Below are 13,280 nucleotides of genomic sequence, written 5' to 3'. Positions count from 1 at the left end.
TTATTTCTAACCAATGCCGATGCTGATACTGATGATGATTCTGATGACGATGATGAATGATGATGAAACGGATAGAAAAACAATGGTCTGGAGTGAAAATGAGGTAATTGGGGAAATTTGTTTCTGTTTTTGTTTTTTGTTTTTTGCTGTGGGTTGAATTGTTCAAGCATCTGGGTTGGTGGTGCCTCTTTTACCACTTCTGGGTTTGTGGTTATGGAAAGCAGTGGAGAAATCAGAGGAGAAATCAGAGTACATGGAAACAACTTTAGAGATGTTTCCATTAAGTTCTTGGATTAAAGCAACGTTGTCAACCATGTTGCTTGGGATTCGAGATTGGTGATTCTCATTCACTTGTTGAATCAGAGTTCTGTTTCTGTCCAGCACTGATTGGACTTGCCGGAAGGTTTGGTCAAAAGAGGCCCATACCTCGGCGTCGTATTCGTCAGGAAAAGCGTCATGTGGGGGGTCGTCGCTGGTGGTGGTGGTAGTGGTGGTGGTGGTGGTTGCTGAAGGCTTCATTTTGGATTTGCGGCGGGGATTGTTATCGGCCATGAAAGGAAAAGGGTAGTTTGGTATTGGATAGTTGGATTGAGTTTTTTGAAAAAAAGGGAAAGGTTTGATTGAAGAAGGGAAAAAGGCGGTGGTGATGACTAAATACTGAGAGGAACCATTATCGGTGTAGCTCGGGACGTGGAGCCATTGGCCCCACGCGAAACTAACAGCGCGTGGGAATAAAGATGTAAAAGAGAGAGAATACATAAATAAATTTATATCTTTAGAGTCAAATTTTTAAATCCCAAACTAATGACAAAATATCTTTCGGAAGTAGTCCATTAGTATCTATATTTGTCGTGTAAATAGACATTGTTATTTTGCTATAATCGAAAATAATTTATATTTTATTTTTAAAATAGTGAGTTCTAACATGTGAAATCACTATTGTATTAGATTAGTTGAACTTGAACTCGAGGAGTCAGGTCAAGATTGCAAGCACAAGGGGGTTAAAGGTTGCATCGTCGTTTTCAAAATCTTGGCTGTCAAACAACATTTGATGGTAAAACTTGTATCTTTTATACATAATTTTCTTTAAACTTTAGAGTTGTTTTGTTAACGTATCAAATTTTCTTTGGAATTTTTAAAAATAGAAAATTTTGACAAATTATTAAGTTTCATAGAACAAAACCATTAAAAGACAATTTTCTACGCTTGATTTTTCTATAAAATGTAAATATTTTTTCAAATATTTTATTTTTTACAACTTGCCTTTTTTTGTATTCATATACCTATTAAATATAAAATTCATAGACATAAATTTTAAATTTTAATGTAATAGATGGACTGGTTTTCAAAATTTTAAAATTTTGTTGAACGGTTTATATATAAAATTGAATGTTAAATAATTTATTAGACACAACAAAAAAAAAAAGGGAATTTTTAGGTACTTTGAAATGGTTGTAGAATGAATAGATGGTAAGATCTTTAATATTGAAAGATTAAAAATGTAATTTAAGTAATGAGAAGAACATAAAATTGTTTTATAGTACTCTTTTATTTCTTACATTATTACTAAAATAAAATAAAATAAAATAAAATAGAATAGAATAGAAAAAAGGAAGAGAAAGAAAGAAAGAAAGAGTTGTGGAGGAAAGAAAGAGAGAAGGAAATAAATATCAAAAGAGGAAGTGTGAAGACGCGCTTTAAGAGGGCGAGTAGATGAAAATATAAAAAGAAAGAGAAAGAGAAAGAGAAAGAGAAAGAGAAAGGGAATAATAATAATAATAATAATAATAATAATAATAATAATAATAATAATAAATAAAGAAAAGGAAAAAGAGTACGAAAAGGTTTCCACGCAACACCAAAACTGGGTCCCTTCTTCTCTCCCTTTAAGCATCTTTCCTAAATATCTTCTCAAATATCTCCTCACTATTTTATTTTATTTTATTTTTTTTTTTTTTTACTCCCTTATTTTGGTCTCTCTCTCTCTCTATACTTTTTTTTTAAAATAGTCTGTATTCTTATGTTTTTGTTTCCACTTTACATATTTTCTATTTGGGATCTCTCTAAAATTTACTCACAATTTTATCTCTTTCTTTGTTTGTTATGTATTGCTCTTTAAGATAGTAAATTTATTTTTCTTCTATCCATGGAGGAGTCAAATTACATGCTTTTAGTAAATCAAGTAACTATTTGTATTGATTTCTTATTGTCCTTGTGCTTTTCTTATCCATCCTTTTGTCTTTAACTTTTGTTTATTAAAAGGTTGGTTTGGACCTTTACTTTTAACTTTTAGTTCTTTTTTTTTTTTTTTTTTATCTATAATTATAGAATAATCGTTTTTTAAAAAAATATAATGATTAATATAGATATTTTAAAAGTTTAGAGACATAGCAAAACTGAACTTAGAACATAAATTGGTGTAAGAGTGCAGAGACAACAGAAGGTAAGTCTTGTCATCTAAATAGTATTTAATTTTTTTAAAAAAATAATAGTATTCAATTTCTTTTAGATTAATTAATTTACTAATATAAATAAATATCTTAAGCTTTGTTTAAAATTTTATCTTTTTTTGAGATAAAAATATCTAAACCCTTATGCTTATTACGTATGGCAGAGAATAATTTTATCCATCTTTCCTTGGATATTTCAATTATATTCTCTTATTCGATTTAACTTTATTCATTAATTTTAAGAAATTGGAAAATGGACTCTAACTCTGTTGTTGAATATAATAAATTCTAACTTCTTTTAAAAGATTATCATAATTGAAAGGGGTTTTTTCAAAATTATAACAAACCAACCAAATATATTATACGATAAAAGAATAATTTTGAAAACGAAAATAAAAAAAAAGCTCACATACCCACTGTAGAGAACACCAAAGTAATCCGATCAACACACATTAATTAGCCAAATGCGAGCAAATTCTTATAAATGATACACGATCGAGTACTAAATCTATTCTACCCATGTCTTTTATATTTGGTCAACAATCTTCTACCAATATCGTTTAGATTTGGTATACGATAGTATAAACAAATCTAAATGATTGTGTAATCAAATCTAAATGATTGTGTAATCAAATCTAAATGATTGTGTAACCAAATCTAAACGTGTATCAATATACCAATGATTTTTGTTCACGATCGTGTACCAAAATCTTTTACATGTGGTACAAGATTTTGAACCAAATAACATTTTAAAAAATACAATATTTATGATTGATTGAAAATAAAAATCATGATTTTTCAAAAAAAAAATATAAAAGTAAAATTGAAAAAAATAAAATAAAAGAAGAAATAAAATGGAAAGGAAAAGAAAAATTGCAGAAGAGAAGAAAGAAGACGGAAAAGAAGAAGGAAGAAAGGACAACCTGGTATATTTAAACAAATGATCGTTTTCATGGATTTTTTGATTTTGTTATACAGAGGGTAAATATTTTGTGTTTTGTTGAGAGTAATGTGTGAATATAAAAATAATGTAGAACTAGATTATATGTCTTTGTATACTTGTTCCTTTGAGCACTTTTTTGATCCACTCCTCTACTCCAAACACATAAATGTTGGAGTTTACGTTTCGTTAACTTACTCACATCAGAATCATATCGAGTCAAGTACACTTAGTTAGTATATGGAGTATTTAGGTAAGTTAAACATAAAAAAGAGCTACTTATTTAGCCTTGAGGTTGTTGGAATATGAATATTTACAAGGCCTTCTTATAATACGTAATTTGATTTATGTTTACGTGTAATGTTGGTTGACCCGTAACTTGAAAGTTTGATTTTTTCTTTTGGGATGCCCGACTCCATGGAAGGCTTTGTATTCTCTTATGTTGGAGCCCACCCATAGAATTGGACTCCCCTAAGCCACCTTTTTAGTTTTTAGGGCTAAAATATATATTCAATTACATTATAACGATAAAGAGTTTTTGAAGATGAAAACTTAAGATTTTCTTTTTTCCAAATAATAAAAGTTGGATTATTCAACTCCACATTCATGAGACTAAATGAGCAATGCTCTATTATTACTATGCTTACTTCTCATATTTGTTTACATTGATTGGTTGAAAATGGAATCTCAATACTAAAATCAATGAAGCTATTAATTTCATCTTATGATTTGGGAGCAACTAATATAAACAAACCATATTTATTGTAACTTTTATGTTCTTCAATGTTTCAAAAATGCCTTTGACTTAATTGGAACTATTTTTGTTATGACTTGTACCTATCTAACAAATAATTTTTGGAAAGAACAAATCAATGAAATGAAAATAATTCAAATTCCAAAATTTTGGTAAAGAATACCATGAAAATTTGAAGAAAAGGGAAAAAGAAAAAAAAAAAAAAAAGAATAATTGAAGTGAGATAAAGGCTGTGATGAAAGAGACAAGTGAGGGGAAAATAAAAAGTGTACACAAAAGAGAATAATGAATATATTTGTGAAAGAGGATAGTGAGAGAAAAGGTATATAGGCAACAAATATAATTTGTGCACGAAAGTTAATGAAGAAAACATCAATTTGAATAATGTTTAAAATGTCGATCCCACAAGAAAAGTATCGTCTTTTTTTCTTAATAAATAAAGTGGGAGATCGAAACTCGTACCAGTAGAACTAAGATGGTTAAAATGTTAAAATTTTAATTTGGTTTATAAAATATTCATACATATTCAAATATATATATGCGTGTGTGAAAACACACAAAAATATATTAGTAACTTTTTTATGCTTATTTTTATATTTGGTAACCTTTTCGATATAAATTGGGGTGAGAAATTTGAACTATGAACTATAAACATGTCGATTTTTAAGATAGGTTAATTAAACTAAGTTCTTCTTGGTAGCATAATAAAGAATTATTATTAAATATAATAAAATAAATCAAAATATTTACTAAGTATATGAAAGGGTCACAATCTACTTGCAGTTGATCTATTAACATATTAGTATATGTTTCGATAATAGTCTATCTTAATCTATCCGATATCTATCATTGTGTTATTTTACTATATTTGTAATTATTTTTTCTATAATAAAAGTGTGGATAAATAAACTAGCAAAATCTAGAAATATTGGTACAAAGTAGTTTGACAGGGAGCACTTCTTGAAACACAAACTGTTGTATGCACCTTTTTTCCATAATTAAAATCACTCTAAACCACACATCAAATCAAATCCATTTACTATATAAACACAAGAAAGAAAACAGAACAGAACAAAACAAAAAATTTCTACTTTTGACTCATCATTGCTGGCTTTGCAAGTTATTCAATACAGAAATAAAACAGAACAAATGATGTTATTAATTTCTATCAAGTTTATGAATTATCTTATTACCAATTTCTAACACCACATGGCACATTCTATCTACTTAATCCTAAAATTTTCTGCTGCTCTTTCAAGAACTTCCAAACTTCTCCTACATTCGTTCCTTCTTCTGCCTTCTATGGAGTTTTTCCGTGTCTGCCATTGTTGAGCAAGTGATTTCTGTAAGATGACTGCAATTGGGGGCGATGAAATGGAGGTTGATGAGAAGGCTAATCCCACATAATGTCTCGGTGAATGATCCAATCAGAACCGTTGAGAGTTTTCGTGCCATCAGCTGCAATGAGATCATAAGGCGAGTCTTCTGCAAACTCTGTTGGAAGGGACTTCCAGAATAGAGATGGCTTCCATTCAGCTTCCTTTAGAACTTTCATAATCTCCTCCACCACTACTTTGCTTCCTTCAGCTGACAAATGAATCCCATCTCTGCAAAATGGAGAAGCAAAATCGCTTCACACTATAACAAAAACCAATCGAAAAGAAGACTTCCGACGTCCTTCAGATTCCTAAAACTAATAGCGTCTTACACAAGGATATGGAAGTTTATCTTTCTCAATCAGCTTTGAAGAAATGTGAATTACGACCAATAATATTTGAAATGGCAATCAAAGTGAACTTACGTGAAGCAAACGTTCATCCAATCGTCTCTTTTTTGAATGGCAGTAAAAAGATCAACAACTTTTATACCAATTTCTTGGCACAACTTTATACAAGCTTGGGCATACACTTTGCACAATTCATTTGTTCTCACCAGTTCACTGAGGAACTTGCTGCTTGATACAAAAATGAACCATCTTAGAATGAAAACACAAAATAAACAAGAATGTTGGAGACAATGTGTTTAATTGTGTCGGGCACCTTTGGCTTTCACGAACTTTGGTTTCATTCACCGGAGGGCACGTTAAGAAGATGAGGCGCGTTTTATCTGAAAGGCTCTGATTTTTCAAGGATTTATATTAGAATGTGTATCAACAGTAGTTAAAACAAGAAAATGAAGAGTATGATTGAATTTCTTCTTTTAGCTACGCTACGCTACACTTGACAAAGGACAGACAGATCTTTTACCTACTAATTTTACTTTCAAGTTTCAACAAACTTTTAAGGAACGATTTAGTAGGCAGATGTTAACATGGAGTTTCTTTTGAATTACCTGGATATGAGTAGCAATTTTTCTCATGTTATCAACGTATTCAGGAAGCGGTACATGAGGGCCAAGGCCGGATGGGTGGGGACCCATTGAATCATTACCACCAAAATAAACAATTACCAAAGAAGGCTGTACAGCAGCGTCCTGAGATTAAAATAAAAAAAATAAAATGATGGCGACAATAATAACAATGACAAGACTTAACATGAAGAAAAGGAAATGAATAAGTGGAGGGTAAATAAAGAATATGGTGATGGGAACTGGGAAGAGGGGTGAAAATGAAACAAACGACATATAGATTAGTAGATACAAATATAGATTACTGTTGATTCATATTCTACTACTCTTTCATTTGTCCAGCCTCCAGCATAACATAACGGCTACGTCTAGCTAACAAAGTTAGCCATTGCAAATAATGTAAACATAGTACCTAAGTACAGATATTGATGTCCAGCTAAGATATCTAGAATACACAGCCTCAGACCTTAGTAATTCACATTCCTCAACAAGAATTGAAAAAGAGAAAAGTGGTCTCAGGGCACCGCTTAGTGTAACTAAGCCATTAGAATTGAGAGGTACTCTGAGGATGCAAGTAAGAAAGAAGGTATGCCTTGGTGAACAGTGGATGTAAGATCTAGGAGAGAAGTGAGGTTTCTAATTTCCCCTGAGTTTAATTGTACTTTCTTTGTTGATAAATAATATCTCAATTTCTATCAATCTGAGTTTTTACAGATTATTTATAGTTCCAATTGATATCTGCTCACTGGATAAAGTATATCAGTATATGCAATGGCAACACAAAGAGATCATTCTTGAGTACAAGTAATGACTGTGAAATGCCATCCCCCATTAACGTGCGACAGATTAAATATATGGGTTAAGTGTGCAGGTTAATATTTGAGGGTTATAATTTTTACCAATTCCTGGAGTAACTTGCCAACTATACACAATGTCACAATGACAAAGGGACTTCTACAAATGTATTGAGTTCTAGTTGTACCATTGCCTAAATAGTTGGATGCAACATATTTTTTTCTTTGATACATGAAAATATAAACTCCTACATATCTATCTACCTAGTATACTAAAAAACCTACCAATTTTCTTACAATCAAATATAATTTCAAATAGTTTTTTAGTGAGGTTAATGGCACCCATAAGTTGCTCCAAATATATATGGTGTCGATCAAAAAAGAAAGGAGAAAATAAGTAACATAGCAGAAGAACTCCATTAGTTGTTATCCCCTTTTCTCGTAGTGTTCTTTGTAAAAGACAGCAAGGAAGATAGTAACCATCTCTTCAGTTTTATAGATTAATCCTATTTTTTATTCTGCTCTATGGGAGCTTTTGATACAGAAGAATAAAGGAAGCTTCCAAAATAGTGGAAGGAATTTTGACTTTTCTTGGGTAGTCTATTTCCACTTTAGCTGGAGTCTCTTGTCCAAAGTTTTCATTTAAAAAAAAGATATATACTCTTTCTTCACTTTTGAACAATATGAGAGCCTTTGTGTAATCCCACTTTTTCTTTTCTTCCTACTTCTTTTATATTTTATATTTGATTTTTTATAAATCCTTCTAATTTTAATGAAAATTTCTTGTTTGTTACACATGCACAAGGTATTCAGTTTCAGTGACATAAAGATATTTTTATTGTATTACGAAAAATCAATGCAACATAAAAAAAAGCAACAAATGTGAATATAATAAAACTAATAAGTATTTTAACTCACTAAAATGCTTAATATTAATTTAACAATTTAAATAATTATTTTTAATTTTTTTGTTTCATTATTTTTTTAAAAATATCCATCAAAATCTATAGTTTCACTGATATTCCATCAACATCAACATTTAACATATATATATAGACACACACAGATGGACGTATGTATATGTATATGCATGAATTCACGCATACATGTGTATGCATACACCAAGTAACATTCTCAAGTCATATACATCCATCACTATCATTTATTCCGATACAGAAAAGTGGTTTTGCTTTTGTAACATTCCTTTGGTGCTATAATCAAAATCAAATAACTATATATTTCAAATATCGCACAAAATTAAGATATTTTATCTCAGACAACATTATTAAAAAATCAGCGCTATTAATACTGTAAATTTCAATAGTATATAACTCATAAACACGATTTTTAGTGATCTATCTATACAAGAGGAAAATAGCCAGGCAACCAAATAAGTCATCCTTTAGAATAAACATGTCCAGCAAACAATAAAAGGAAAAAAAAACCTATAACACTTGGACACAATACCTTTGGAAAAACCTGATCAAGAACCTGTACAGCACGCCGAGAATTCCAACTTAAGTAACCTCGTAGAAGAATATCTGCCTGAAGGAAAGAGTTTCAATATAATATTGTCACAAATCATACAACATGGTATGTACAGAATTCAAACCGACAAACAAATTCAAAGAAAAATAAAAGTAGTTTGATTTCAGTCAGAAAACCTAATCTCTGCTTTCTGTCTGAAAGTATTTTGCACTACCACCATTTCATGCTCATTCCCCATCTTAGATCATCTCACTTCTATTACTAGAGTTCAAGGATTTCTACCCATTCAAAATTTAAAATTCAAATAAAAAGAGAAGAGAGGCAATGACAAAGAAGTATTTGATAGGGTTTATTGGAAAAGGTTATAAAAGTAACAGAAATAAGAACTCTCTTCATCAGGAGAAAGCAAAAATCTGACTTAACCAAGTGAAACTATAGGTCTAAAAGATTTCATGATTTGATCTATGGGATTGTTAACTTTTGCGAGGATGGCTAAGAATGTAATGTTGATGTAATCCAGAATTACTAAGATCAAAATATTATTAAACTCAATAAAAAGAGTATTTACATAGTATACTAGATTGTATAAATAACCACAAGTCTACCATGCAATTCAAAACTATAACAATAACAATTAACAGCACGTCACACACAAATCACTCAACCGATGCATACGTTAAAATGAAATTATGCTTGTGCCCCTCTGCAAATTCTAATTTTTAATATAGAATTTAAAACCACACAAGGAACAAAGAACATAAGAACGTTTTGGAATATCATTTTCAGGCAAAATCTTATGCAAAGGCAGAAAATAAACAGGGTAAAATATTATTTTAACTAATTTGTATAGAATTGAAAATTCTATTCTATTAAAGGAAGGAATTAGTGCAGGAGAATGGTTCTTTATCTTTGGTGTGACCTGAGAATACTTTTGACATCGACAACAACGTTGGCTTCTATACAGAATTTTTCCAGAGTGGAAAAAGTAAGAAGAAAACGATTCTATTAGTTAAATATGACATTTTAGGAAAGAATCCAATCATATTTCAAAACTGAAAAACTGATCGTACCATGGACAATAAGGGGAAAAAATATAGGATAAATTAATAAAATAAAGCAAGGCAATAGATTTGTAAATATTTTCTTATGACAAATAAATTTTGTATATATTTAGTCAAAATGGTATATAAATGAAAGGAAAAGTCTTCCCTATGTATAAAGGCCCAACACAACAGGTTTACATCAGGTCTCAAGTTATATGGGCTTTTAAAACAGGCCACCAACCCAACAAAGAGAAAAAATTGCATAAAATGAAATAAAATAAATATTTTGGAATCTTCTAATTCCATCAAAGTGTCCTAGACTGATGGAGTCTTTTCAAGCACAATTAGAGTTGGTAAGTGGAGTCTTTTCAAGCACATATATAACCATCTAAAGTGGCGTGCAACCTCAAAGTGATATCCATGATAAATGTGGTATCAGTTTTGTAACTTTTATACTAAAGTTTTTTACTTTTTCTAAAAAATATAAGAGAGGAGCAGCAACATTGATCAAGATTTGCACAAGTATTTTTCATAATCAAGACATATGTGTTAGAAAATGATAATTTACATCACCAACCTGAGCATCACTCAACTAGCCAAAGTTTTATATTCTTGAAAAAGAGGTCCAATGGTTTGAATTCCCACACCCTTTTTACCAAAATACATCAACAAATGAATAGCTAATCTGCAGGTTGAGAAAATCCCAACTCTATGAAGTAAAATAGCAAGAAAGGTAACAATTTATTCTCAAGATTCTGGCTGTCCTGATATTTTGTATGAGTTTGAAATGACTTTGTTAGACACTCGGAAGTAACATTTTGTTTAGGAAGAAAGTTGCAAAACACAATTACAACAAACAGAAGAATCAGACCATCAATCCAATTCCTACAACCAAAAAGAAAAAAAAAAGGGCTAAACACTTTTGGTCACAAACTTTCGTGTAAGAAACAATTTGGTCTCTAAACTTTAGTTTGTAATGATTTAGCCCATGTACTCTCAATTTTGTAACACTAGTTCCATAACTTTAGTATGCAACAATTTGGCCCTTCTACTCCATATCTATAACAATTTAGTCCCTATCTAAAAAATTGGTGTTAAGATTTAATGAGTTTGTTGCATAGATTACATCAATGAACTAATTAAGGACCCAATATGTTTGTAAGCTATAAAGTTTACATTGTTAAAGAATAAAAACAATAGTAATTTTTATGAATTTTTTATGGCAGGGTTTAAATTGTTATATATTTGAACTTATATACTAAATTGGTATAGAATCAAAAGTACATGGATAATATATCACTACAAAGTGAAGTGTTTTTTAACTTAAAAATTAACAGAAACCTCTATCGAATTTTCATGTTGGGAATATCCAGTCCGGCCTAACTAATCTCATGAAACAACACACTCACACATCATGAGACAACACACTCACACAACAGTGTCTACCAAGACTGGTGGGATTTGAACTCATTTACTCTAACCTGATGGAGGTCACCACTATACCAACCCAACAACAAAAAATATATAACAAATAAAATTTAAAAAAAAAAAAAAAAAAAAAACAGTGAATAAATTATGTTTTCAGAGAATCATCAAAATCCAAATGAAGTAAAAGGGTACACATGTGGAATCTTCCTTCATTTCAGGTATCCAACAGATCATAAAAGCAACAGAAGGGAAAGAATCAAAACAAATTCATCAAAATAATCAAATTAGCGGCGTTTCCCATGTGGGCATTCAAAAATTGGCATATGAGTCAAAATTTTCAACAACAACAAAACCAGGGAAAGCAAAAACAGAGGAAAAGAGAAAGAAGGGTTACTTTGCGAGCATAAACATCGGCAAGAATAGCACCCCAACCACCATTGGCGAAGCTAAACTGAGTAATGGAGGATCCAAAAAGAACAAACTGAGGTCTTGAAGGTCCTACCATGTCCGTTGTAACTCAATCAAAGAGATACATCCAGAAGTAAGAAATGGGGCAAAAGAAAAGGACGAAGTGCCGATTTTCACTCCCTGTTGCTCGGACGAAGTTAAGGCTACAACCACAAGAGAGAAAGAGAGAGAGAGAGAGAGAGAGAGAGAGAGAGAGAGAGAGAGAGAGAGAACGAAGAAGACCCAATTGAAAATGAAATTTGAAAAGGCCAAAGTTGTAGGTTTGGCTCTACAGCATTCAATTTCGACTTGATTTTATAAACCGCTGGTGTTGTTGCGCTTTGCCATATCTTGACCTTCCACCGCTCCAAATTCCTACCTTTCCCTACAACTATTTGTTAATATCCGTTTTCAGAAAGAACACATTATTATAGTTTTACTAACCTCAATTTAGAGCTACCACTTCTGAATAAAATTTTTGTACGAAATGATCTAAATTTGACCTTCAAAATGTCGTTTGACTTGGGTTATCGAAATAGTGAATGTTGATGTTATCAATCACTTGCCAACACTTTTTTTTTTTTGTTTTTTTGAACAGCTCGCAAGATGGGGAGGGAAGGAGCCAAGGCCCTAACATGTGACAACCTTGTTGTATTGAATTAGCTGAACATAGGTGGGAGCACGAAGAGGGAGGAGATGATGAGGCAACTAAAAAGTTATACATCCTTATTTTCTAGAGTTGGGTCAAATGGTATTTCCATTTTCCACCCTCAAATTTGGATCATCTTTACTAAATGTCTGCTTTGGGGTGATGAATATGTTGGTTTTTATTAATAGGTAGGTAGAGTCCCATGTGTTGAGTGGTATTCGATTGTTCACGTGTTAATAAGTTAAATATACATAATTTTTTTAGAAAAACAAATATGTAGGAGAGAGATTTGAACATCTAACTTTTAAGTTGGATATATATGTTTTTGTTTAGTTAATAACCAATTAACATTTTAAAGGTTAACCATTCTATCTTCACCCAATTATTGAAAAGATATTTCTAAACTTACCTAAAGTGTCATAAACTATTTCTTAAATCAACTTTTCATTAAAATAAAATTAGAAAAATGGAAGGTTTTAGTCCTATCCAAAATGATCTCTTGTTTAGAGGAAAAAAGGCTTTGAGATAAGAATTTTAGTTAAAATGGTTGGAAAAGTTGTAAACTTAAAAACAAAAGTTGGAAGAGGGAGAGGAGAAAAGGGAGAAAACTTGGTGAGTTAAATAAATTAATGGAAGAAAGTTTGTGGAACAGTGAAGTGGTGGATTGATGTTTACTATTTCTTTTTAAAGTTAAACATAAAGATTTTTTTGTGGAGAGTATATGTTTAGTTAGATTTAAATTGAAAAAGGGAAAAAAAAAAAAAAAAAAGTAATTTTCATTCACATAGGTAAAAACATTATCCTAAAGTTTAGTTTTAAGATTTGAACCTCTCAACTCTAAGATGAAGAGTCACATCTATTACTATTGAACTACATTCGTTGTGGACTCATTCATTATTAACACTAACCTTGGTGATTTGCTTATATACTAAAATAGAGGC

The 13,280-nt window shown here is 30.9% G+C and overlaps 2 protein-coding genes across 2 annotated transcripts in view; both read right to left on the bottom strand.

Moving 5' to 3' along the window:
* Positions 1-746, bottom strand: part of LOC103501440 (protein EARLY FLOWERING 4-like) — a 945-nt gene extending 199 nt beyond the window's left edge. Inside the window, exon 1 of the mRNA XM_008465014.3 lies at positions 1-746. This exon is cut by the window's left edge and continues 199 nt beyond it. Within this exon, the coding sequence (XP_008463236.3) occupies positions 163-552 (390 nt within the window). The 5' untranslated portion in view covers positions 553-746 and the 3' untranslated portion in view covers positions 1-162.
* A 4,467-nt stretch (positions 747-5,213) lies between these two features.
* Positions 5,214-12,474, bottom strand: LOC103501439 (GDSL esterase/lipase CPRD49). Its single transcript, XM_008465013.3, has 6 exons — positions 11,638-12,474; positions 8,752-8,829; positions 6,476-6,616; positions 6,184-6,260; positions 5,946-6,095; positions 5,214-5,751 (listed from the first exon to the last, which is right to left on the bottom strand). Exons 1-6 carry the CDS (start codon positions 11,746-11,748, stop codon positions 5,538-5,540), a joined length of 771 nt encoding a protein of 256 aa, XP_008463235.1. The 5' UTR covers positions 11,749-12,474; the 3' UTR covers positions 5,214-5,537.
* Between the last annotated feature and the right edge of the window lie 806 nt (positions 12,475-13,280).

Source organism: Cucumis melo, chromosome 10 (assembly GCF_025177605.1).
Source record: "Cucumis melo cultivar AY chromosome 10, USDA_Cmelo_AY_1.0, whole genome shotgun sequence".
NCBI lineage: Eukaryota > Viridiplantae > Streptophyta > Magnoliopsida > Cucurbitales > Cucurbitaceae > Cucumis > Cucumis melo.
Note: the sequence above shows the minus strand (reverse complement) of the source record. Positions and strands in the feature narration are given on the sequence as shown.